The sequence below is a fragment of the Physella acuta genome, unplaced genomic scaffold (genome assembly GCF_028476545.2).
Source record: "Physella acuta isolate Inbredline_101_S28 unplaced genomic scaffold, ASM2847654v3 ptg000081l, whole genome shotgun sequence".
Taxonomy (NCBI): domain Eukaryota; kingdom Metazoa; phylum Mollusca; class Gastropoda; family Physidae; genus Physella; species Physella acuta.
The window spans coordinates 297,984-323,107 of NW_026731601.1; the positions used below are offsets into that span (position 1 = coordinate 297,984).

General features: G+C 35.7%; 1 protein-coding gene across 4 annotated transcripts; it reads right to left on the reverse strand.

Moving 5' to 3' along the window:
- On the reverse strand, positions 1–25,124 carry LOC131957362 (ATPase family AAA domain-containing protein 2). 4 transcript variants are annotated; one of them, XM_059322127.1, is made up of 30 exons: positions 24,940–25,124; positions 21,695–21,801; positions 21,156–21,193; positions 20,401–20,990; positions 20,115–20,228; positions 19,926–20,025; positions 19,363–19,578; positions 19,150–19,252; positions 18,910–19,026; positions 18,687–18,801; positions 16,946–17,087; positions 16,708–16,856; positions 16,360–16,608; positions 16,129–16,219; positions 15,090–15,234; positions 14,525–14,694; positions 14,064–14,238; positions 12,811–12,997; positions 12,474–12,659; positions 11,650–11,785; positions 7,883–8,629; positions 7,282–7,478; positions 6,962–7,121; positions 6,361–6,483; positions 5,625–6,248; positions 5,339–5,530; positions 5,027–5,190; positions 4,839–4,878; positions 1,801–2,009; positions 1–1,632 (listed from the first exon to the last, which is right to left on the reverse strand). In XM_059322127.1, the coding sequence occupies exons 1-30, from the start codon at positions 25,039–25,041 to the stop codon at positions 1,594–1,596; spliced, it is 5,727 nt and encodes a 1,908-aa protein (XP_059178110.1). In that variant the 5' UTR covers positions 25,042–25,124; the 3' UTR covers positions 1–1,593. The 4 variants fall into 4 exon arrangements, with proteins under 4 accessions (XP_059178110.1, XP_059178102.1, XP_059178095.1 ...); XM_059322119.1 differs by having other exon boundaries at positions 5,027–5,187; positions 21,156–21,196; XM_059322112.1 differs by having other exon boundaries at positions 21,156–21,196.

The following is a 25,124-nucleotide window of genomic DNA, read 5'->3' on the forward strand; positions in this document are numbered from 1 at the left end:
TATACATAATTTATTTGAATTTTGTATAGAAAAGAAAGTGTCATACGTTAACAGTCCTTAATATTGAACTGCCTGTTTGAAATTAAAAATGTACTAAAAATTATTTAGCATACTAGAATCTTAAGTCATGTCCAATCTGTTTTTAAAATGTTATTTTCTACAAACAGGGATTATACAAAGAAATGAGATCTTTAAATAGTTTGCCATAAGACACTGAATGTATCAATAAATAAGCTAACTTGTATACAAATGTATAAAATGATACTGTTTACTCTGATGGACAATGAGTTAAAAATTTAAACTTATTTCAATTATAAATATATATTGAGCAAAAATAGAATTTTATTTAGGCAGATGGTAGGGATTCTTTAGATGAATGATGCTAGCTGGATGTCTTAAACACTATATAGTGTACATGTGATCCAAAAGATGGGGGGAATCAAATGAAGTATAATGACATTGGTGTTGAATCTGTGATTGTCAAGACTGTCCATCAAGAGATTGCTTACACAAATATTGAAAGATAACATCCATAGAGCCACAGGACAACATGAGCTAAGACAGAGAGAACCTGTAGCAGGGACCAACCCTTTTATCACAATATTTACAGCATGCCCTAGCCCTGCCACTCTAACACTAATCCACAGCAGTACAACAGCTAATGCCTTCTTTACTCAGTTCACTGGTACATTTTAGCTTTACTCAGTTCAGTTACATTTAGGGCATATAAAAAAAAAAACCCTCACTACAATAGAAAAAAAAAGAGCCCAGACAGATAAATACCAGTCATCATCTGTTGGTTTCATAAACATGACTGATGAAAAAAGGAATAGGGTAGTTTTTGATTAGAATAGGTTAGGTGATGAAATAATACATTAAAAATAAAAAAAATAAATCATTCATTCAATAAAAAAAGCTTGGCTGGAGGTGTTCACACCACAAATGGAGATGCCATGAAAAAATGAGCTCAAGAGTCCTGTAATGAAGCTCTGAGTATTTGATGGGAATATTCCTGGGTTAACAATGCTGGATAACAATTGCATTCAACTGCAGGCGTTAATGCTGCCCTTGGATTTGCTGTAGTATAACAAATGGCACAATATTCATAAGCAACAGTAAGATTTCATTCTTTAAGTCTGACTACATCAAATGATTTTTTCCTTTAAAAATCAATGCTTGAAAAAAAAAGTAAGGAATTCTTGTAGCCATTCTAAGTTGGTTGTATGTTGTGACTGAGGCCATGTCAAATGCTGTTATTTGGAAGAGTAGGTTGATTGTGGGCTATATGACTCAGTAGTCAGCTCTGGTGACTAGTGAAAAATCTGGCAAATACACAAGCTAGAGGCACTTGCATTGACTGACAATAAAACAAGCATGCATCAAGACAGCTTAACTGTCATCTGGTCATTTCCAGCCAAAGTTTGTATAAACTACCAGTCTATGTAAAGACAAGGCTGTAGTCAACAACAAAGTATTCAATGTCAAGTAGTTGAAGGTCTCAAGTACACAACACACTAGAGATTTGATACATCTCTCAAGTACACAACACACTGGAGATTTGACACATCTCTCAACTACACAACACATTGCAGATTACACTGTGGTCAGCTGCTCCACTTTTTGCTCCAAATCCTGTCATGGAAGAAAATAATATCAGTAGCTAACTCAACAACAGCAACTGGCATTTATAAAGTCAAATCTTCAAAAAATTGGCTGACTAGCAGATTATCTATCTCAATCTATTTTCTAAGATTTGTTTCTTTTCACTTACAAGCACAAACTCTCAAGAAATGGACTTACCACAATCATGAGACTTCTGTCATAGCTCCCTCTGTGTCTGTAGATAATTAAACTCAGGCTACTGTACAGTTTTTCTAAACGCTCCACATTATATCCATCAGTTTTTGCCACCAGCTCATTTAATAAAGATGTCAACCGACATAAATCTATTTCAACTTTTTTTTCCACCTGGTTACTGGCCCTGCTGGAGTTACAGTTCTGATTGGCATCTGAAGGAAGAAAAACTCAATTTACTCTTATAGTTCTTGGTGATGGGTGACTTGCTATAGATTCTAATGTAGCTATCTAGATTGCTCTTATAGTTCTTGGTGATGGGTGACTTGCTATAGATTCTAATGTAGCTATCTAGATTGCTCTTATAGTTCTTGGTGATGGGTGACTTGCTATAGATTCTAATGTAGCTATCTAGATTGCTCTTATAGTTCTTGGTGATGGGTGACTTGCTATAGATTCTAATGTAGCTATCTAGATTGCTCTTATAGTTCTTGGTGATGGGTGACTTGCTATAGATTCTAATGTAGCTATCTAGATTGCTCTTATAGTTCTTGGTGATGGGTGACTTGCTATAGATTCTAATGTAGCTATCTAGATTGCTCTTATAGTTCTTGGTGATGAGTGACTTGCTATAGATTGTTATGTAGCTATCTAGATTGCTCTTATAGTTCTTAGTGATCGGTGACTTGCTATAGATTCTAATGTAGCTATCTAGATTGCTCTTATAGTTCTTGGTGATGGGTGACTTGCTATAGATTCTAATGTAGCTATCTAGATTGCTCTTATAGTTCTTGGTGATGGGTGACTTGCTATAGATTCTAATGTAGCTATCTAGATTGCTCTTATAGTTCTTGGTGATGGGTGACTTGCTATAGATTCTAATGTAGCTATCTAGATTGCTCTTATAGTTCTTGGTGATGGGTGACTTGCTATAGATTCTAATGTAGCTATCTAGATTGCTCTTATAGTTCTTGGTGATGAGTGACTTGCTATAGATTGTTATGTAGCTATCTAGATTGCTCTTATAGTTCTTAGTGATGGGTGACTTGCTATAGATTCTAATGTAGCTATCTAGATTGCTCTTATAGTTCTTGGTGATGGGTGACTTGCTATAGATTCTAATGTAGCTATCTAGATTGCTCTTATAGTTCTTGGTGATGGGTGACTTGCTATAGATTCTAATGTAGCTATCTAGATTGCTCTTATAGTTCTTGGTGATGGGTGACTTGCTATAGATTCTAATGTAGCTATCTAGATTGCTCTTATAGTTCTTGGTGATGGGTGACTTGCTATAGATTCTAATGTAGCTATCTAGATTGCTCTTATAGTTCTTGGTGATGGGTGACTTGCTATAGATTCTAATGTAGCTATCTAGATTGCTCTTATAGTTCTTGGTGATGGGTGACTTGCTATAGATTCTAATGTAGCTATCTAGATTACTCTTATAGTTCTTGGTGATGAGTGACTTGCTATAGATTCTAATGTAGCTATCTAGATTGCTCTTATAGTTCTTGGTGATGAGTGACTTGCTATAGATTGTTATGTAGCTATCTAGATTGCTCTTATAGTTCTTGGTGATGAGTGACTTGCTATAGATTGTTATGTAGCTATCTAGATTGCTCTTATAGTTCTTGGTGATGAGTGACTTGCTATAGATTCTAATGTAGCTATCTAGATTGCTCTTATAGTTCTTGGTGATGGGTGACTTGCTATAGATTCTAATGTAGCTATCTAGATTGCTCTTATAGTTCTTGGTGATGAGTGACTTGCTATAGATTCTAATGTAGCTATCTAGATTGCTCTTAGTTCTTGGTGATGAGATAAGTGACTTAGATATTAAATACAGATTCTAATGTATCTAGTTCTATATACTACTAAAATTCAAGTTGTTGACATGTTTGTATATTTATTTGTTTGTTTGGTTATGTGACAGCATCTGCACTATGTGTAGAACTGTAAAATACATGGGCCTATTTATGTAGAGAATAATGTTTTTTTTTTTTTTTTACCAAACTTTTAAAGAAGTTAATTAATTAATTGATATATTCATTGGTAGAAACACCATTTAAATTATAAAAGTTCAGAACTATTACTTTACTGTGATGTCACTTGATTAATTTACTTATTTTTCACAACTAACAATGAAACATGGTGGCTTCCATGGAAGACTATGTTGCCTACTCAAATGTTTAATGCATAATAAAAAACAAATTATTGAGTTTGTTTATCTAACTATTTTAGTCTTAAAATATCTGATATAAATCTTTACTTTTTAGCTTGACAGATCATCTAATTTGGGAATACAAGGAATTTACCTAGAGCTACAATAAACTAGACTTAAGCCAGCCATAGATTGTAGATCTAGTTTTCTAGATCTAGATCAATAATGAGTTTCAAAACTTAACTATTTCAGGCCATAGTTATTTTTACATAAATCTGTTTGTTTAGCAATGGAATTGGCTAAATTCGGATATAATTAAATATCAAATAATATTTGCGCAATTTAACTTTATTAATATTAAATGATGCTAAGTAAATTACCCCAATAAATTTGCACTTTACTGTATATGCCCAGCTGGTCAAGATGATAGTGTAACATTTACCATGCGGGTGGTACGGCTTCGAGACACTTCATGTCATGGTTAATATCTTTTTTCAATTTTTTTTTTTAGATGAATGATAGAGTTGCCTATCAGGACTGGTGGGACACAGTGCAGGTGAAGTAGTGTTCACCTGTTTCTGTGACCTCAGCATATGAAGGGATAGTATGCTCAGCCGAAATCGATGTTTTTAAAAGACAAACACATGTTGTCTAAGTGAATGTGGGGGTCTGGCTTTTTGTGAAGACGTGTGACAGTAGGAAGGGAAGGGGAAAGATAAAAATTGTCAAACAAATGTGATGTCATTCATGAGTAACCCCGCAAACACACGGTTATCCAAGAATAACGGGTAGTCTAGTTGCTCTTACAGTTCTTGGTGATGAGGTAAGCGACTTGGATATTAAGTACAGATTCTAATGCAGAATGAGAAAATTGGATAAATACCTGCAACTGTTACAGAGGTTGACATTTTGCAGTTTTCTCCCTAAATGAAAAAAAAAAACCCCCAGTTAAAATCTAACATTCTTTCACATGTTGAACTAACCTTCCCAACCCCTAAGCTTTATGGTACACATACATTTTGCTTAGATATTTCTTTATAAAAAAAGGGTATAACAAAACTCAAAACTCACCTCCACCTTAGGGTGTTCTATACTGTCCCTGGAGTCTCCATTACTATCCAGTGAACTGCCTATCCCACTGTCTGTGACTACATCCAAGTCAAGCCTCTTGACTACACTACATTTCTCAGGGCCTTCTGTTGCTTTCATGGGTGCAGCAGATCCAGTGCTCCCTGCTTTCAATTTAGATAGATCAATGGCAGTTGAGACATTCACTGCCAAGGAACTAATAGCTTTTTATTATCATGGGTTATAACTGTATGGTGATTTGAGAACACAAAGAGCCCAAGATTTCTGCTAGAATTAGAATCAAACATATCCTACCTGCAGTTTCTTCTATACTTTTTGCTAGAGTTGTCTGTTCCCCACTTGTTTGTACTAACTGTTTACTCAACGTGTGACTAGCTTCAGCTGTAGGACTCATACTACTTCTTCTGGTCACCACTCTGGGGCTGATGGGAGCATGTTTTAATCTTGATGAGCATCGCCCTGGACTCTTCAAATCTTTTATATCAGCTGGAACGTGACAATGTGTTACATATCTCATCAGACAAATTTTCATTTGCGCCAAACAAAAAAAACTTAATATTCTAGTTTTAGCATGACTTACTTTCTTGGAGTGCTGTGTCTATTTTGAGGAGTTCAATATCTGTCTGTTTGGGGGAGTTTGGCTTGCATTCTTCATCTATTTCTTCACAACTCATTTCTTCTTCATTATCTTCCTCTCCACTGGCCTGGCGAGACTGAGCTTTTAAAATGGTCAGTTTTCTTCTCTTTCTGCGGGGTTTGCACCACACACATTTGTTTTTCTTACTTTTATTGGCAGAGGTCAAATGGGGGCTTTTCTTAGGTATACTGCCATCTTTATCAGCAGGGGATGACACAGCATTAGCCTTAGTCCTGTCTGAAGGTTGGTCCACTGGGGATGTTACAGCATGCGTCCTCTCATCACTCCTGCCCTGTGAGCCACCATCACAATCATTGCCATTGTCTTCTCTGGGTGGAGATGATGTAGCTCGGGACAGCTTGAAAACCTTTTCAACAGCCTCTAAAGGTGGCACTGGGTCTATGTTGAGTCCCCTGACACGACGACTGTAGCGCTCACCTTCAGGTTTTGGTATTGAGCGGCTTTGTTTTGGATGTTCTAAATAGTCTGGGATTACAGCTTGTGACTTGGGCAGCTGGCTGTTTGGCTTGGTATAATAAAAGTTGGGGACAGTTGTGGATTTTTGGCCTGTTCAAAATTTGGATGAAAAATATATCAATGACTAAAAAGCATAACCTTATTTGAAAACTGCCAGTAGCCTATATTATCTCTTAATTCTATACTGTATTGTTAAACTAACCTCTTCTCTTTCTTGACTCTTCAATTTCTACACATGTTTTTTCAAAATCTTTATCCAACTCAGTTTTAATGATGGCATAAGCAGTATCCTTCAGAGCACAAGCCCTGTGGCGAATAACTCGATCTAAAAATAGTTTTTAGAGGGATTGTAATCATTCAATTTATTAAATTATAAGTGGTTTACAAGATAACACTACAGCTAACCAGGAACTCCCAGTGTTTTTTTTTTAAATACAGTATTTGACAATCTTTATGTCCAGACAACTTCACAGCTTGGCACTAGCAGTATAATCAACAGCCTAAAGTGTGGGCACCAGCAGTATAATCAACAGCCTAAAGTGTGGGCACCAGCAGTATAATCAACAGCCTAAAGTGTGGGCACCAGCAGTATAATCAACAGCCTAAAGTGTGGGCACCAGCAGTATAATCAACAGCCTAAAGTGTGGGCACCAGCAGTATAATCAACAGCCTGAAGTGTGGGCACCAGCAGTATAATCAACAGCCTAAAGTGTGGGCACCAGCAGTATAATCAACAGCCAAAAGTAAAGCTCAAGTCAAGTTTTCTAAATTAGCTTATGAAAGTAAAAACTTGTACAACTTACCCATTGGTCCTCTATTAGGATTGTATTCTAAAGCATTTGAACAGATGAGGTCAATATCATTCATAAATGAGCGCACAGTTCCATACTCATGAAGGTCAATTTTCCCCATCATAGTAGACAAATCCATTGGGTGTTCAATAATTTCATAATAATCAGGAGCCTAAATATAAATTACAGGAGCTAAATATATAAAAGTTTTAACTACAATTTTTCAGCAGCCTAAATATATAATATTAAGTTTTAATAAAAGAATCAACTCCCTCAGCTAAATATTGTCAAGCAGTATACAAAAATTAGGGTATTTGTTGAGAGAAACTTACATCATCAATATTAACAGGCTTGGCAAAAATGGAGAATTTCTTGTCACTCCCCAGTTTATTTAGTACATCCCTGAGAAAGATGCGAAGTTCCATTAGTGTTAGCTCTTCCTTTTCCATGAGAAGATTGACTTCTTCTTTTGTCAGCTCCCTGGCTTTGGGTGGGGCAGCTTTGGGTAGAACCTCTAACATTCTCTGTGCTGCAAACACAAAACAACTCAAGTACATAAGCAAGCATTGCCTTGTTGACTAGCTCAAATACCAAACCTGGGTAGCATCAGATGGTAGAGGATTGTTGGACCATGCACAATTCTATTCTTTCTTAAAGGGTCAAACTTCATGTTTTAGAACAGATGAGAAGAAATGATGCTCTTACTTCTTTTCTAAATTATCAAACAATTTGATGTAACCCAAAAAAAAAAAAAAAAAAAAAAAAAAAAAAAAAAAAAAAAAAAAAAAAAACAGACAACCCAATGTTACATCAATGATACAGCAGCATGAGGGAAACTTGAAGAAATAAATAACAAGTTCTATCAAACAAATTAATCTTCAATATTTCAACAGAAACTTCAACTAGAAAGCAGCAACAAACTCCAACCATTACCAGTGTGAGCACGTTTTCTTGGACGCAAGTTATAACATGATATTTGACTATGTGGTGTTCTCTGATGTAAATCTCTGAGGTTAAGAGGTAAGACAGTGGTGTGCTGGTGCTCAACACCTCCCTTCTTGTACAACATTTGAGATGATCCAACAGACATCAAACTTCTTCTCCTCAAGGACTTGTCAGATGAAGACAACTTGCAGGAATGGCTGCACTGTGGCACTCCAGCACATTTAGACTGATACAAAGCGGCATCCAGTTTTTGCAAACGTCTTAAATAGCGTAAACGTCTTGCACTTATTGAGCCATCTCTTGCTTCAAGAACAGAATGCTCAAATCCTGGTTTCAGTGGCACGAGACTGTATGGGTGATGGGGTGCTGGCTTGTTAGAGAGAAAAATACAGGGTCTCTTAAATGCTGGAACAGAACCTCTGGCTGACTGATTACGGTTCAGTCTGCCTTGGTGAGCTCGTCGTGATCGCAGGACCATTCTATGGAGTGGTCTGACATGCCGACTTGCAGCACATTTCACTTCAGACACATCTACCAATCCATTATTTGATTCTTTCTTTGAAACTTTTGGAAATGAACCTTTCATCCTTTCTTTACTTAGGCGAGTGCCTTCATGGAAAGGATACATACTGCCAGGATGAGGCCCTTCCATTTTCTTACGTTTTCGCTTCGGTTTGGATATTTTACGTACTATATTAGCTTTTTTCTCTTCGTTTAGAAGTCTAAGAAAATCTCCTGAAAAAATATGATTGTCATGTTTCATTTGTATGAGATAGAGCAAACAAGTCATACAAAGTTATAAGACTGAAAAAAAAAACGGCCTTAATTTTTTACTTTCTTGTATACAGAGTAAAGAGGAAGTAATTTTTTTTTACTGTTTTCATCGGTTTACACCTCAATACTTCATCATATATGGAGTATCAGCGACTTATTTTAATCGGGCAAAAATAATTAATGCAGATTTATAAAAATTTCAGCGTTCTATGCGTAATCGAGTCAGAAAAACTGGGTTTTGCAATTCTGTCAGTATGTCTGTAAACATGACAACTTGAGTACCATTACAGCTAGGTTGATGAAATTTCATATACAAGTATTATATCAAATTAGTAGTTCTGTATCAACTTTTCAGTGATTTCCGGTAACCGGACTACTATTTCAGATAAACAAAATTTAAAAGATAAGTAAAATATCTAATTCTCTGCATTCTGTCAAATTTTGAGTAATTTTCATTGATCGGAAGTTGTAATTTACTTCTGATTTCTCAAAAACGCATGTGAATTTATTCAGTACTAATAATATTCCGCACTATTATACACATATTGTTTGGCGTTCACTTGGTGCGCGATTCTTTTTTTCTAAATTTTCTATTCTATTTTAAAAAGTTTAAGGGGGGACGGGTAGTGAAAACATTTTCTCACAAATTATAAGATACATGCTTTTTTGAAATTGTATTAACTTTAAAATACTTTAAATATTATAACACTATTTATTTGAGTTAATTTATACATTTTTAGAGAAAATTAGGGTCAAATTGAACAATTTTTATGTACACAGTAGAAACAAAATGACTAAAAAAATAATTAAAAACAATGCAATATAACTTTGCACATTCCTAGTAGACACAACAAAGTACGGTTTGTCAAAGGGAAATTTTGAAATCTTACAAAAAGAATTTTTTGTGAAATTTTAAAAATGAATTTAAAAAAACAAAATGAAGCTTTATTGTCTAAACATTTTATCATATAAATGTATGTATTAGCAAAATAATTAATAACCTTAATAAATAATTACTTTTCCGATATTATTGGGGTAAACAGCAAATTACATCACTTACAAAAAAAATATAATAAAAAATAAAGTTTGATGCCAACCTTCACCAGATATCAAAATAAAAAAAAATATATAAAAATGATTTTGAAGAAAGTTGACTACCACTTCCTCCTTAAGTAATTAAAAACGGATAAAAAATCATGTCTATATTCAGAGTTGCCGAATTATATAAGAATATTTGAGAAATTTTAGGGGAGATCACATCCGGTTTAATTACTAACTATTCAAGTAAGCATCAATCATGGTAAAGAAAAAAATACTCATCAGGATAGATGTAGATATTTGCTTAGACAGAGGTTAGAATTTAATGTCCCATTGTGTGATGTCTGGTATCCTACAGAAAGGCCAACTTTGGGTAAAAACCAGGCCAATGTTTGTTCCAACAAAGCCATTTGTAGTCTTTACGTTAGACAAATTATCATAATTTCATTATTGAGGTTATAACCAGATAAGCCTACCCCTGACAACCCTAAAGTAGGAACAGTATTTTTTAAAATCCACAGTTGCTTAACCAATAATAATCTTAAATTAATATAAACAAAAACATGCGTATATACTTCATGGGAACAGGGCATTTCCCCCCTGTCAATTACCCCCCGGACATTTCCCCCAGAGTAATTACCCCCCCTGTCAATTACCCCCCCGCCCAGTAGGACATTACCCCCCCGGACAGGGTTAGAGTTAGAGCTATTGTTATGGTTAGGGTTGTGTCTAGCGTTGGTTTTGGTTTTGTGTGAAGTTTTAGGCTAAGGTGGATGCTTTGGTTTTGGTCTTTTTTTAAGGTTTGGATTAAAGTAGTATAAAGGTATAGATTTCTAGTTAGAGTTAGGATTCTAACTTAAGAGAGGGGGGGGGGGGGGGGGGGGGGGGGGGGAGGAAAATTTCCAGGGGGGTAATGTCCTGTAGCCATACTTCATATATATATTTTGATAAATCATTGCTTTAATGTAACAGTTTGAAGAGTTTTGCAGTATACACTCTAAGTCTTGAAGGGCTGCATCAGAGTGAACTCTTTCAGTGGCATCTCCTGATCTTGACTTTGCTATAAGCAATGCTTCAATTGTCTCATAACTTATTCCGCTTCTAAATTCACTTACGCATAAGTGAAATTATTCTTTCGCAATGTGCAGAAGAATGTGGTACTGTAAAAACTGACATTATTAATGTTGACAAATTGCAACCTCTCCATCCACTTTTAACTTGCCTATTTCAGGCCACGTGGCATCTAATCTTTCTTGTAAACAAGACTTATATAATAAAAATTCAAGCTTAATATCTGCAACTGTAACAGCTTTAGGTAACAATGCTGGAAACCTATTGAGGAAATATTCCTGTGTAAATACAGAAGATCAGTCTGATTGTTGACATCTGCCACTTCCACATGCTTTAGTAATTCATCATGCAGAGGAATATACATTTTACAGCACAAGTCAAACATTTCTTATCACCATCATCAAAAACAGCCAATCTTTCATCCCTCAAATGGAACTCCTCTTTTCTTGAAATAAACTCCAAAGCTTCCTGTCCTATATAAAGGTCTACATTTTTGTGGACATCAATTTTCACTTCAATTATTTTTCATTGCTGAAAGCTCAACAAAATGAATTAGTAAAGATCTCAAAGAGCTTAACTCTTCTAACCCGATGGATCTTGGGTGCATTTTTTCCTGATCATTTTCTTTTCTTTTTAAATAACTTCTATGATTATTTAGAAAAAAAAAGCTGAACAAACTGAGTCAAAATCGGAATGGCAGAACAAATTACTTTTCACGTTGAAAAAGAATGATTCTGCTTTTGGTGGGACGGTAGGCATGTCTACCATACCAATAAGGGCTTCCATTAAATCTGGTAAATATCCTAAATGCCAGCATCAAGTTTTATATTGACCACTTGGCACCATCAAGACAAAATAAAAAGTTAGCCTACCTGCTTGTTTTTTCTTTGGTGGTGGTCGGGCAGTTTGTTTGAGCAGGAGGTCTTGGAAAAATGCTCTCCTTTCTTCCAGATTTGCATCTCTCATCTCTACAACCTCACCAGATGCTTCACAAAACAGGGACTGGAGCTAAGAGAAAAACATACAGCCTGACCAGATGACTGGAGCTAAGAGAAAAACATACAGCCTGACCAGATGACTGGAGCTAAGAGAAAAACATACAGCCTGACCAGATGACTGGAGCTAAGAGAAAAACATACAGCCTGACCAGATGACTGGAGCTAAGAGAAAAACATACAGCCTGACCAGATGACTGGAGCTAAGAGAAAAACATACAGCCTGACCAGATGACTGGAGCTAAGAGAAAAACATACAGCCTGACCAGATGACTGGAGCTAAGAGAAAAACATACAGCCTGACCAGATGACTGGAGCTAAGAGAAAAACATACAGCCTGACCAGATGACTGGAGCTAAGAGAAAACCTTTCATTCATTCATTCCTCTAGCATTTTACTTCTCTACATGTTATCAGTGGCCTCCCAAGTTTTAACACATTTGAGATAGGCACCATTTGAATCAATCATTTCTTAGGTCAGAAACTGTTGTAAATTCTGATTATCCCAAATGTTAGAATGACAGAAATTCTTCTTTAATATTCTTTTTTATTATTGGTAATGTACGACCATTTATTACACCATTTTACTAATTTCTCTTAAAGTACCAAACCAAAAGGAAATTGACAAAATGTACCTATAGCAGTGCTTTTATAGGAATTTCTGAAGACACAGAAAGAAGGGAGAACTACGCCAATACATACCACAGTGTCTAAGGTGTAGTATGGTTGTTCACTAGTAGCCAACAAGAGAAGAGGCAATGATGGGTTCAAATCCTGAATAAGAGTAAGTAGTGTAGCTCTTAAAGTTTCTGCCATCACACCCCACCACTGGTCAACGTAAGGAATATATATGATGCTTGGACACTTGCGCTTTGCCTCATGAAATACCTGCATCAGAATTGGTGACATTAAAACTTCATACAAGAGAAGCTTATGTTAGGTAAGGACAATGCAGTGGACATAAGGATAGAAAAATGTTGCCTGACTGGCTAAGGAAAAAAACATCTTGTTACATAACTAAAGAAACCTAAACACATACATTGGCACACGATTCCTCAGGAGTTTTAGCAGTAACAGCATATAGTGTTGGCAGGTCTAACACATGAACTGGCAAACTCTCCAATCTATGTAGGACAGCTGGTGCTATATAGGTGGTTTGTCCTTGGCCTTCTCTACCCACCAGCATCAGTCTTGGTCGAAATGTAGCAGGGCGACTGGTAGCATAACTGTCAAGTATTGTAGACAACTTGTTAGCCTAGTATGTCTGGTAGCAGAACTGTCAAGTATTGTAGACAACTTGTTAGCCTAGTATGTCTGGTAGCATAACTGTCAAGTATTGTAGACAACTTGTTAGCCTAGTATGTCTGGTAGCATAACTGTCAAGTATTGTAGACAACTTGTTAGCCTAGTATGTCTGGTAGCAGAACTGTCAAGTATTGTAGACAACTTGTTAGCCTAGTATGTCTGGTAGCATAACTGTCAAGTATTGTAGACAACTTGTTAGCCTAGTATGTCTGGTAGCATAACTGTCAAGTATTGTAGACAACTTGTTAGCCTAGTATGTCTGGTAGCATAACTGTCAAGTATTGTAGACAACTTGTTAGCCTAGTATGTCTGGTAGCATAACTGTCAAGTATTGTAGACAACTTGTTAGCCTAGTATGTCTGGTAGCATAACTGTCAAGTATTGTAGACAACTTGTTAGCTTAGTATGTCTGGTAGCATAACTGTCAAGTATTGTAGACAACTTGTTAGCCTAGTATGTCTGGTAGCATAACTGTCAAGTATTGTAGACAACTTGTTAGCTTAGTATGTCTGGTAGCATAACTGTCAAGTATTGTAGACAACTTGTTAGCCTAGTATGTCTGGTAGCATAACTGTCAAGTATTGTAGACAACTTGTTAGCTTAGTATGTCTGGTAGCATAACTGTCAAGTATTGTAGACAACTTGTTAGCCTAGTATGTCTGGTAGCATAACTGTCAAGTATTGTAGACAACTTGTTAGCCTAGTATGTCTGGTAGCATAACTGTCAAGTATTGTAGACAACTTGTTAGCTTAGTATGTCTGGTATCATAACTGTCAAGTATTGTAGACAACTTGTTAGCTTAGTATGTCTGGTAGCATAACTGTCAAGTATTGTAGACAACTTGTTAGCTTAGTATGTCTGGTAGCATAACTGTCAAGTATTGTAGTCAACTTGTTAGCTTAGTATGTCTGGTAGCATAACTGTCAAGTATTGTAGACAACTTGTTAGCTTTAAATGTTTTCCAACAAATATAGGAGAAGTGTTACCTAGTAAAATTAAGATAGTGAGGAACTGCTGATGTACTTGGTCCCGCTTCAAAATTTGATGTATGGATTTTATGTGAGGTAGTAAATATTGAAGGAGCTTCTTCATCTTCATCACTTGCTAAGTCCTCCAGTAGTAAACCGCTTTCTGTCAAAACCTGGGCTTGATCCACTGTTGCTACAAGAACATAGAAGTCCACAAATTATTACAAACTTTCCCGCAACACCTACTTCTCTTAAGACTCAGATATTAAATACATTTAGTAGCTAGACATAAACCAATAATAATAAATTTAATATTTAAATATTACTACTACTGGATACAAAAAAAATATTCTGCAAGATTTGAGTTACAGGATGTAAAAACGGTTACTTGGACACATCAATAACAGATGGATTTCTTGCTTAGTCTCCAGACATGGCTAAGAAATGACAGTGCTGGTAAAGCTGACAGTTATTTTTACCTGCTGCATCTAATGAGGAGAGTTGTGAAAGACAAGGTGGGAAACAATCAGCAAGTTGATTTAGAACTTGGTTCAGCTGATGTTGAAGCAACGGTGCAACCCTAGAAGACAAGGCTCTTGCTGGAGTATTCACAGAGCGTTGGGAGGTAGGAATTATATTGTTGATAGCACTGAGAATAAAAAAAACAATTAGCGTTGGGAGGTAGGAATTATATTGTTGATAGCACTGAGAATAAAAAACCAATTAGCGTTGGGAGGTAGCACTGAGAAAATATTTATAAATTAATCCTAATGGAAGATAATTACTTTCAAATAGTGAGCAGTGCTATTGAAACTTGATTGTATTGTTTATACATTAAGTTTGTAACTGATTAACACACTTTACTTCAACTTCTTAAAATATTACATTTCTAATTTAAAAACCAAACAAAAATAAACCCAAAGTAACTCAACAGACGAAACGCATGTCTATGGTTATTTTAATAATTATGACCTGGTCCCCTCTTAGTCAACTGGGCTATTGCCATAAGGGAAGAGAACTTAAGTTTGTTGTAAAATGGCTTACTCAAAAAAATCTTTGGCAGATATATTAATGGAAGAAACATCCAGCTCTAAGGCTTCATTGGTCATGTAAATCTGAGGATATCTGCGCCGCAATGCCAGCATTGCAGCCTCTGTGCACAATGCCTTGATATCTGCACCACAGTAACCTACAATGACAAGTACTGGTATTAAAGATGAGACAACAGGAGTGCTTGAGTGGCTAACTCTAACATCTTTATTAGAGGTGAATTCTGCTGCTCACTGGCTAACTCTAACATCTTTATTAGAGGTGAATTCTGCTGCTCACTCTACAGACAAGGTTGACAACATTTGAAGCTGTAACAGAAAGCTTCCACTTTCTTTAGTAATCACTGTCTGTCCAGAACTCTTGACAGTTATAGGTCCACTCGTACACATGGTCAAGTTTTTTTTTAAAACCATCTAAGTTATCAAATTATAAAATGTGCATGACCCACATTAAAACTTTCTGTTTTGCCACAGTAAATTTTTGCAATACTTGGTCAAGTACTCACTGATAGATTTTACAATGTGAATCACATTTCTAAGCCCACATTTTCGCCTGGTTTCACAAACATCACCCCCCCTCCCCCCATAGTGTAAAAAACCAAGAATGCAGTAGCACAAAAGGCTATACATTTTATCAGATGTCTCTTTGCTGAAGGACTATGTGATACACTACAATTTTTTTCTAACAAATAAAATATTTTTCTTGCTAAATGATCAAACCATTCATGTTCATATATTTGCGGGCTTGCTTTTAAGTTTGAGGAAACAGATGCCATGTTAGAGAGCAGTTGGTTATACAAGGCAGGCCATATGAATGGTCTCAGATGGGTTTATACATTTTTTATTCTTGGAAAATTGGACTAAAAATAGCTCCTTATTGGGCAAATTTTACTGCATTTGATTTTTAATGTAGGCAACCCTCTTTACTTTGCATATCAGTCTACAATACTTTACAAGTGAAAAATAGCAAAGTTCTCCATATACTTTTACACATTCCTCTTAGGCTTATTAAGCCATAAATAATCTTGACTTACCAACACAACGTTCTGCTAATTCTGATATAAAAAATTCATTTAACTTTGGTCTCCAACTTGATGTATGAATGGTTAATATTTGCTTCCTTGCCTATAAAAACATGAACCAAAAAAAAAAAAAGATATTAAAATCTTGTTGCTTTAGTAATTGAGAAATGAGCAATTAAAAGAGTTACAGAACAAGCAAATCAAAGTTTAAGCTCTGACCTAAATTTGAATACATATATTCACCTCTAATGTTGGCAATGGAAACAAAAACTCTCTGTCAAATCGACCTGGGCGCCTTAAAGCGGGATCCAAGGAATCAATACGATTAGTTGCTCCTATGACAACAATTTCCCCTCGACTGTCCAGTCCATCCATCAAGGCAAGAAGAGTTGAGACAATTGAGCTGTGAATCTGATCTTGTCTGCTGGACCTCACTGGAGCCAGGCCATCAATTTCATCAAAGAAAATAATAGATGGACGATATTTGTAAGCCTAGAAGATAAAGTTTTTGCAATAGGTAACTTTTCACTCATCATAGAATTACAATAATCTTTAAGACTTAACCTCTGTGATATAATGAAAAACACTTACTTGGTCAAATAAAAGTCTTAGCTGCCTTTCGGATTCACCAACCCATTTACTCAAACAATCAGCACCCTTTCGCATGAAAAAGGCAACTCTTCTATCACCCTGAGAACATTCATTTGCTAAAGCTCGAGCTACTAAAGTTTTGCCAGTTCCTGTTGATGAAATTGAGAGGGAAGAAAAATCAAACAACAGAGCTAGGAAAAAAACTGCAGAAAATATTGGTCAAATCTTTTAAACTCACCAGGTGGTCCATAAAATAGTACACCCCGGGGAGGGTCGACATTAAAGCGTTCAAATACTTTATCATAAAGAAGTGGAAAAACAACCATCTCTTTTAATGCTCTGATGTGTTTCCCAAGGCCTCCAATACTGTTGAAAGTTACCTATGGAAAAAGAAATCAGTGTAGCATAACCATCTTGTGCCCACCCTGGGAGGGTTGTAGAGACAGATGTCAATATACACAAGTACTGGGACAGTTTGCCAATAGCATCAAATCAACTATTTAACCTTCCCCAACATGTAGAGATTCAGACATGCTTACCCCTGTCAGCCAAAAGTAGGAACAGTCATGCCTAAAAAGAGGAATTTGTAGCCAAAAAGAGGAACATACGCCCAGACGCTACTTTACTAAGTCAAAAATAAAAATAATTATTTTGGAAATTACTCTGACATTAGTAGGCTTCTAGTCATATATAACTAGTCTCTAGGCTACAATTAAAAACTGCTTAATGTCAGCTAACATTAAAAAAAAAAAAGTTAACCAGTAACCTGAGTCCCCCCCTCCCATAAAAACCATAGCTTTGACATAACATTATTGATTTGATTATTTATGCCTTGATAAATAAAAACCATAGCTTTGACATAACATTATTGATTTGATTATTTATGCCTTGATATGTTCTAAGCTATTAAGCTGTATGAATAACAAATGCTGAAGGCTTCATCAGAAGTAATATTAATATATAATATAAGTTAAGAGCTAAGCCGTCTAAAACCCTTGATCTACTACCTCTAGTAAAATCTTAGTTACTTCTAAGTTCTTCATAATAGTAGTTACTAGTTAAGTTACAACTACAAGATAGATCAGTATTCACTATTTCAGTATCTACTAGTAGATCTAGAATTACAATTCTAGATCTACTAGTAGATCTTTTCTTCTTCTTCGTTCTTAATTTTTAGTGTTTGAAGGGATCGAGCCTTATCTGCCAGAGGGTTTTAACTCGAGACTTTTTCGACTTTATCAACCATGACCTTTTTGCCAACTTGACCATGCCTCCATCACAATTAAGGATACGTTTCAACTGGTTATGCGCCATTGAGGCCATTGACTCCGATTTCAGCCTGCTTTTCTTTTTGGTTTTGCTCCCATAGCCTTAGTCCAACCAAGAACAAACTACAAGGCAGCAGTTGTTTTATTTTGGAGTTGTCTCTCCTAGAAGAGTGGCTGTCCCTTGCTAACAAGCCTCATCTGCCCGAGGGTTCAAACTCGAGACTTTTCGTTTTAGCAACCATGAGCTTTACCACGCCGACCCCTAGTAGTAAATACTTACTGAGATCTACTACTATCTAGAAATAAGCATGTTAGTCATGATTTTATTGTATTTTTTTAAGGCATAAATGAAATCTACAATTCAATTGCAAATACTAAAAAGAACGTTCACTAGCTAGATTGTCCACATTATCTATTTGTAGATCTGGCCTAGCTAGATCTAGTATTAGATAATACTTGTAAATGTTGTAAGTAAACTAGGAAACATACGCCAAAGGGAGATAATCGCTTTTCCATGCTTTTTTTCAATTCACCCTATTACATTTCTTTCTTTATTACTTAAAAAAAAAAACAAAAAAAAAACAAAACCCGGAACAAACTGAGTCAAAATCTGAATGACGGAACAAATTCCTTTTTGGGTGAAAAAGCGGGACGGTTCCAATTTTGGCGGGAAGGTAGGCATGTCAGAGATATGACCAATGAAGCACTTACATTTCTGTCAATAGTCATTGGCTCTACATCAGCAAGACTGGCCCCTGACTTGACTCTATCTTTGATAACACTGGAAGATGGCTGTGCATTGGTTGAAAAGTTCATTGGCATCATTCTGTACAAGAGTTGACAAAACTTTGATAAGCAACCATTGCAATAGCTCTATTGGCTCAATAAGTGAACACTGTCAAGTGAGAGGACAAGAGAAAATGTGAGTACATGCCTACTACGAGCTTTAGCCATGCTTTTAGCTTTACGCCGCTTGAAACTTTTTTCATCACTACTCTCACTCTCAGAAGATGAGGTAGAACTTGAACTAGAATGGAATGCTGACCGCTTTCTTCAACAGAATAGAAAACAATAACTGGCATAAAAATTGTATTGTTATCACGTCCGATTGCTTTCTGTTTACATTTTAATAGCATCTAAACATAAAACTAGCAAAATGTACCATAGTTTTTACCTTATATTTCTTCTTTGGGCAGGAGAATGATAGGTTTGATTTGCACTCTTTTTTGTAGGAGTCGATGCAAAGATGGAGTTGTGGATTCTTTTAATACGGGGCTCTGTTTCATTAAAGAAAAATGTGGTTGTTATATTAAGTGAAATAATTAGAACAGTGAAAGCAATAAAATTTATTAGGTGAAATAAAATATTTGTTATAAAATAGTCCGACCTTTGATAGGTGCCTTGTACAAGTCAGTTCTAGGCTTGTGTTCTCTTAAGGAATATGACTTGACAATAAGAGGCTGCTTCTTTTTCTTCATGGCATCTCTTTGAGGACGGCTGTTGCTATTGTTATTTCCATCATCTTTCTCTGTATCTTCCTCCTCTTCACAGTTTTCATCAGTATCATCGTCTTTATTATTACTTTTGTTACGCTTAACAATATCTAACATAATAAAATAAAATGTGTTATATATATTAATATTTAATTGACATGAACTAAAAACATAACTATTAAATAAGCTGGTAAATATCTGATAAACATGTAATAAAACTTGAACAAACATAAATTTTTGTATGTTGAATGGCTAAGCATTAAAATATTAAATTTCCTTACATGATGCAAAAATGTGCAAGGGTGTATATTACTTAAGTACAACTCATTGATATCAGAGAACTTTAAATGTTTGGATAAGGTCAATCAAGACATGATCAAAGAGTGACTGAAAAGAGAGGTAATCAGAGTTGGTGAGAAGGCTGAGATTCTTTTCAACAAGTATTCAAGGTAGTTACCAGGATCAGAATCTGAATCATCATTGATGGGAACGCCATACATATTTCGTTTGACCTGGACTCTTTTTCTTTTGACACGGCTATACATGTCTGAAAATTCCTGGAAAAGGAAACATCATCATCTTAATTTGAAATCTCAAGGGGATTAAAAAAAAAACAAACATAGAATCAAGTGAAGATTGATCTCACCTGATTATCCTCACTGTCTTCCTTATTATCTGAATTATCGTTTGCTTCATCAGACTCTAATTTTGAGCGACCTGGGATGCTAACGAGGTAAGATTGATTCAGTGTATCATACACCTGCAGAGTGGAAAGGTAAAATTCTGATTTAATGGTACTTAAACTAAAGCACGACAAGCCCCTGGGCAGCATAACACTGAGTTACAGCTGACTTGGCCCAGGTTCAAGTGAAATACAATTACAATAGTTTAATAGCACTGCCCACAAATGATTCAAGAACAAATATCTGTACCTGGCGTCGAGTGCGAGAACTTCTACGCCTTAAATTTTCTGCTTCCTCATCATCTAAAACTTGCTGGCGTTTTGTATACTTCCTTTTGCGTTTGGTTTCATTAACATGAGCATCATCCTCTTCATCATATGAAACTTGCTGTTTTGTATATTTTCTTTTGCGTTTATTTTCATTCACATCGTCCTCTTCATCGTCTGAAACTTGCTGTTTTATATACTTTCGCTTGCATTTATTTTCATTGACATTAGCATCATCATCATCTTCAGAGTACTGCTGTCCAACATTTGTAGGTTGGTCTGTTGCTTTTCCAGCTGATAAACGCTGCCTTAATCTTCCTGAGTTTCTTGCCCTACTTTCAGCACTCTGGTCCCAGTGAGTGATTCCACTGCTGTTATTATCTTCATCCTCTTCTTCTTCGGAATGGTCCTCATCTTGGTATGAAATCCTGCGTCTAGAAGTTCGCTTTGAGATATTGTCGTCATGTGCATTTATCATTTCCTGTTTGACTTGCCTGGACCTTGTATAATTGGTTCGCCGTTCAGAAGAATAATCCTGCACAGGTATGTGATGTCTTCTTCTTCTTATGGAATCTTAACATAAAAAAAAAAACACCACATGCATAAACTTTTACAGTGTTCAAACTAATACTAATTTTCTAGTAGAATTCCCACACTCATACGAAATTTGCTAATTATTCTAAGCACATTTGAGATAGTTTAATATATTTAATATATTAGTGTGTAAGTAAAGAATACCTTCATCTGAGGAATCTGCATCAAGATAGTTGTAGGCCCTACTGCAAAAATAAAAAAACTCAGTAGTGCACTAAGGTAAAATGACAGTATTCAGATCTAAAAGTCAAACAATGAACTAAAACTAGGAGTCAGACAACTATGTACACAAAGGTGGATGCTACTTAAAATAGTTTGTTTACACAGAATACTGCCTGCATATGTGGCAGGAATGCAGTCAATCATGCATACTGGCTATTTTAGACCTGAAAAGGCTTTCACTGCAGACAATGTTTTAAAGTGTCTAACAGTTTGAATGTTAAGAGGTTCTGTTCATCCATCTACCCAAATCTAATATTACTCTGTCTCTGTAATCTTTCAAGTTTCTGCCTATCAATCAGTCAATCAGTTATTGCTTCAACAGTTTAAAAGGATTCTAGTGAAATATTATGTAGCCTTATTAAGACTATAAATATAATCAACAACCGTTTAATACTCGTTTAATTTACATAGGCCCAGATAGTTAATCATCAGAAAGTTAATCAACAGATTAAATTACTTACCTTGGGCCAGTTCTAGGTCGTAGCCGAGATTCAACTACTTTTTCTTCAAATATATTGAATGCATTTCTATCCTCATCGTACGCTCTAGAGTGTGTATTCTCACCAGTCTGGAATGTAAAACGTATAGTCTCAAGACCCTAAAGGTTCAATCATTTACACACCATACATCCACCTCACCAGCCTACAGGTTCATTTGGTTCAAACATTATAAACCATACATCCATAAACACAGCTCCATAAACAAAAATAATTGTTTCAAGAACAAATACTGCCACTATTAGGATCCGGATTCTTATAGCCTTAGCTGCTATTTGGACCAGCCAGTAAAATTGTCAAGATTTAATTAAACAATAATTCTTTTAAGAGGCAGAATATGTTTTCTGCTGTGGTGATTTTTTTCTTGTAATTTCAAATGATATCTTGAGATCTTGCTTTTAATACCCGATATCATTCCTGACAATTGTCACGGGAGTCGTTAGGTCAATTATATATGGCCTATGATATGAGCTTCTCTGGCCGAGCAAATGTTAAGCGCGCATGTAAAAATGTGCTCAATTTTTTTCTTTTCTTCTGTTATTTTGATTTAAAAGGCCTATCAGTCCAAATTTTAGAAATAAAAAAAAAAAAAAAGGGATCCCGTTTTTTTGAGTATTGTGTTATAGTACACTTAAACAGAAGCAATAGAATTTATGAACAATGACGCCAAATATGTTTTTTCTCTTGCTGGGTGGGGGTGGGAGAGACAAATCTCAACAATCTCAAATAGCGATGGTCTTGCTATGACGTATGCTATACACCTACACTATTCAAATCAAAACCAATGTGAAATCACAGTGACCCTAGATAGACAGTGTTGGTATTTTTCTCGCGCTGACAAAAAAATCAAATCAATGGGAGAGACAAATCTCAACAATCTCAAATAGCGATGGTCTTGCTATGACGTATGCTATACACTTACACTATTCAAATCAAAACCAATGTGAAATCACAGTGACCCTAGATAGACAGTGTTGGTATTTTTCTCGCGCTGACAAAAAAATCAAATCAATGGAGCAAAGATGTTTATAATTGGCGTTTTTTTAAATCTAAATAAGATATAGACAAATCTTGTTGTTTTAAAAATATTTTAATTTTAATAGGCCTACATATTCTAAGAATATGTAGGCCTATTAAAATTAAAATATTTTTAAAACAACAGTTAGGAGATTTATTTGCACATTACATTAGAATGCTGTTGTTAGTGTATCAAAACTAAAAGACGGCGGATCGGGAAGAAGAAATATAACAATGGAGTCAATGGTGGCAACGCGACCTACATAAGGTGATTACTTTCAAATGAGTATTTACTAATTTAATTTTACTAAGTCAAAATATCCAATTAAAAAAAAAATACAATTAAAAAATATAAACGAGATGGCTGCTATAGTAAATGAGTATGGTTGCATCTGTTGTAAACATCGCTAGTCTTCATTTATTACTGAAAAGTTTTAACTCAGTTGTTTAAAAACATATAGATCTAGATCTACATAAATGTCGAAACAAGGAAACATTTTTGTATTTTTCAAAACATTAATCTCGCAAATTCTTATCATTATTTTAACACAAGATGCTAATAAAATGGATAATAGGCCTTAGAATACCAGAAAAAATCGCGAGAATTGTGATTGTAAATAATGAGAGGATTTCTAGTGGAGCACTCTCCGTATAAACTGAAGGTATAACGGGGAAAACGGCCCGTATAACAGTAGATTAATATATAATTGATATATTTACCATGTATATTACAGTATTATTGATTCTCTTTTCCAAAAATCCAATTACCCCGTAAGTAACCATGCGACAATTTCTCTCTGCTATTTTTAGTAACGCTGCATCATTGTTACGCTAGTTGCCAGACAGAAACAACTAGTTTTTGTTTTTTGCGGAATGAACTATTAAGTCTAGTATTTTAATTATAATTCAATTGTAGCATGTGCGGAAAAAGTAAAATTATGGACATTATTATTGTATTAGTAATTTTATTTGTATATTGATTTTTTTCTTCTCTGTGGGCCGACAGTAGCTGCATTGAATTTAATTCGTGACCGGTGGTTAACCTCGTCAACGCTGCGTGGCCTATTCGTTTCTATAATTAGTGATGCTTGTTCAGTGGCCTTTTTCAGAGCTAGACCTACTTACGGGCGATTTTAGACTTAATTGATCGGCCGTTAGCCTTTTTCATTGCTGCATATTTTAAAAATGCTCGTTCAGCGGCCTTTGTTTTTGGCGCTAAATAATCTGTTTACGGGCATTTTAAGCATTTTTTTTTTAAGCTAGACGCAGATCTAGTTAAAAAACAATTTTTTTATACAGCTGGCTGTCTAGCATGCCTGATATGTGAACTTAAAAAAAATGACCGAACTTTTAAAAAAAATGACCAGAAGTAGGGAAGTAGGTCTGTTTTTCAATTTGCTTGAAGAAGGGGGGGGGGGGGGAAGAGAGAGAAGTGAAGACAGACACCGACCATCTCATGTACACGTGTTCATTCTATGACGTGTACTATAGGCCTGCTGAACTCACAGTAACCCCGCGACCATGGTGGGATTTTTCATCCACAGGATAGTAAACGTAAGCAAGCAATCACGCGAGTGACGATGTTTGGAGATTTTATTTATTATCAACGAGTTGCTTTTAGTTATTTTCCGGTGAGTAAATAACCTAAGCTGTCGCAATTACCATGGCAGGAATTAAAAGCTCGTGTACAAAAGTCCACGACGTCATGTTATGCTGGTCGAGGGGCAAGAAAGCGATTTTGTCTGTCATTTTCCATTCTACGATAATTTTCAAATTCTCTCTTTTCTCGTCAACCGAGGAAGCTAGATATTTAAATGTGGTGTCAAATGTTCTCTTAAGGGGTAAGGAAGTTAATGGTGTATTTGAAATAACAGAATATTTTATTTTAAAAAATCCGATAATTCAACCTAGATCTAGAACTACTACTTTGGGTTTGTTTCTGTGTTAAACGGTTACAAAATAGCGCCCGATAAAAGTCGGGAGTTCGCTATGTGTGATCGGCTGTGGAACTTCACTCTATAGAATAGATCTAGAATTATAATTAATTAGGCCTATAATATTTAATCATATTTTAATCTATAGTCACTAGTCTAGTAGTCTAGTGAACAGACTCAATGACTCAACTAGCGGTACTAGCGCCTGTCGTCGACTGCTCGGGACTTTGATTAGATCTAGATCTAGTAAAAACTTACATCACCGCTTCTTGATGACAGGCGGTTTTTTTCAGTTGTAAGAGATAAAAAGGTGGTTGGTGATTCAACATCAATGTCACCACTATGTCTTGTTTTAACCATTTCCGAGCCTTTGTAGTTTCAAAGTCAACAAAGGGAAACCCAACGGATCATGATAACAAACGATCAAAATTTCAGATCGGCAA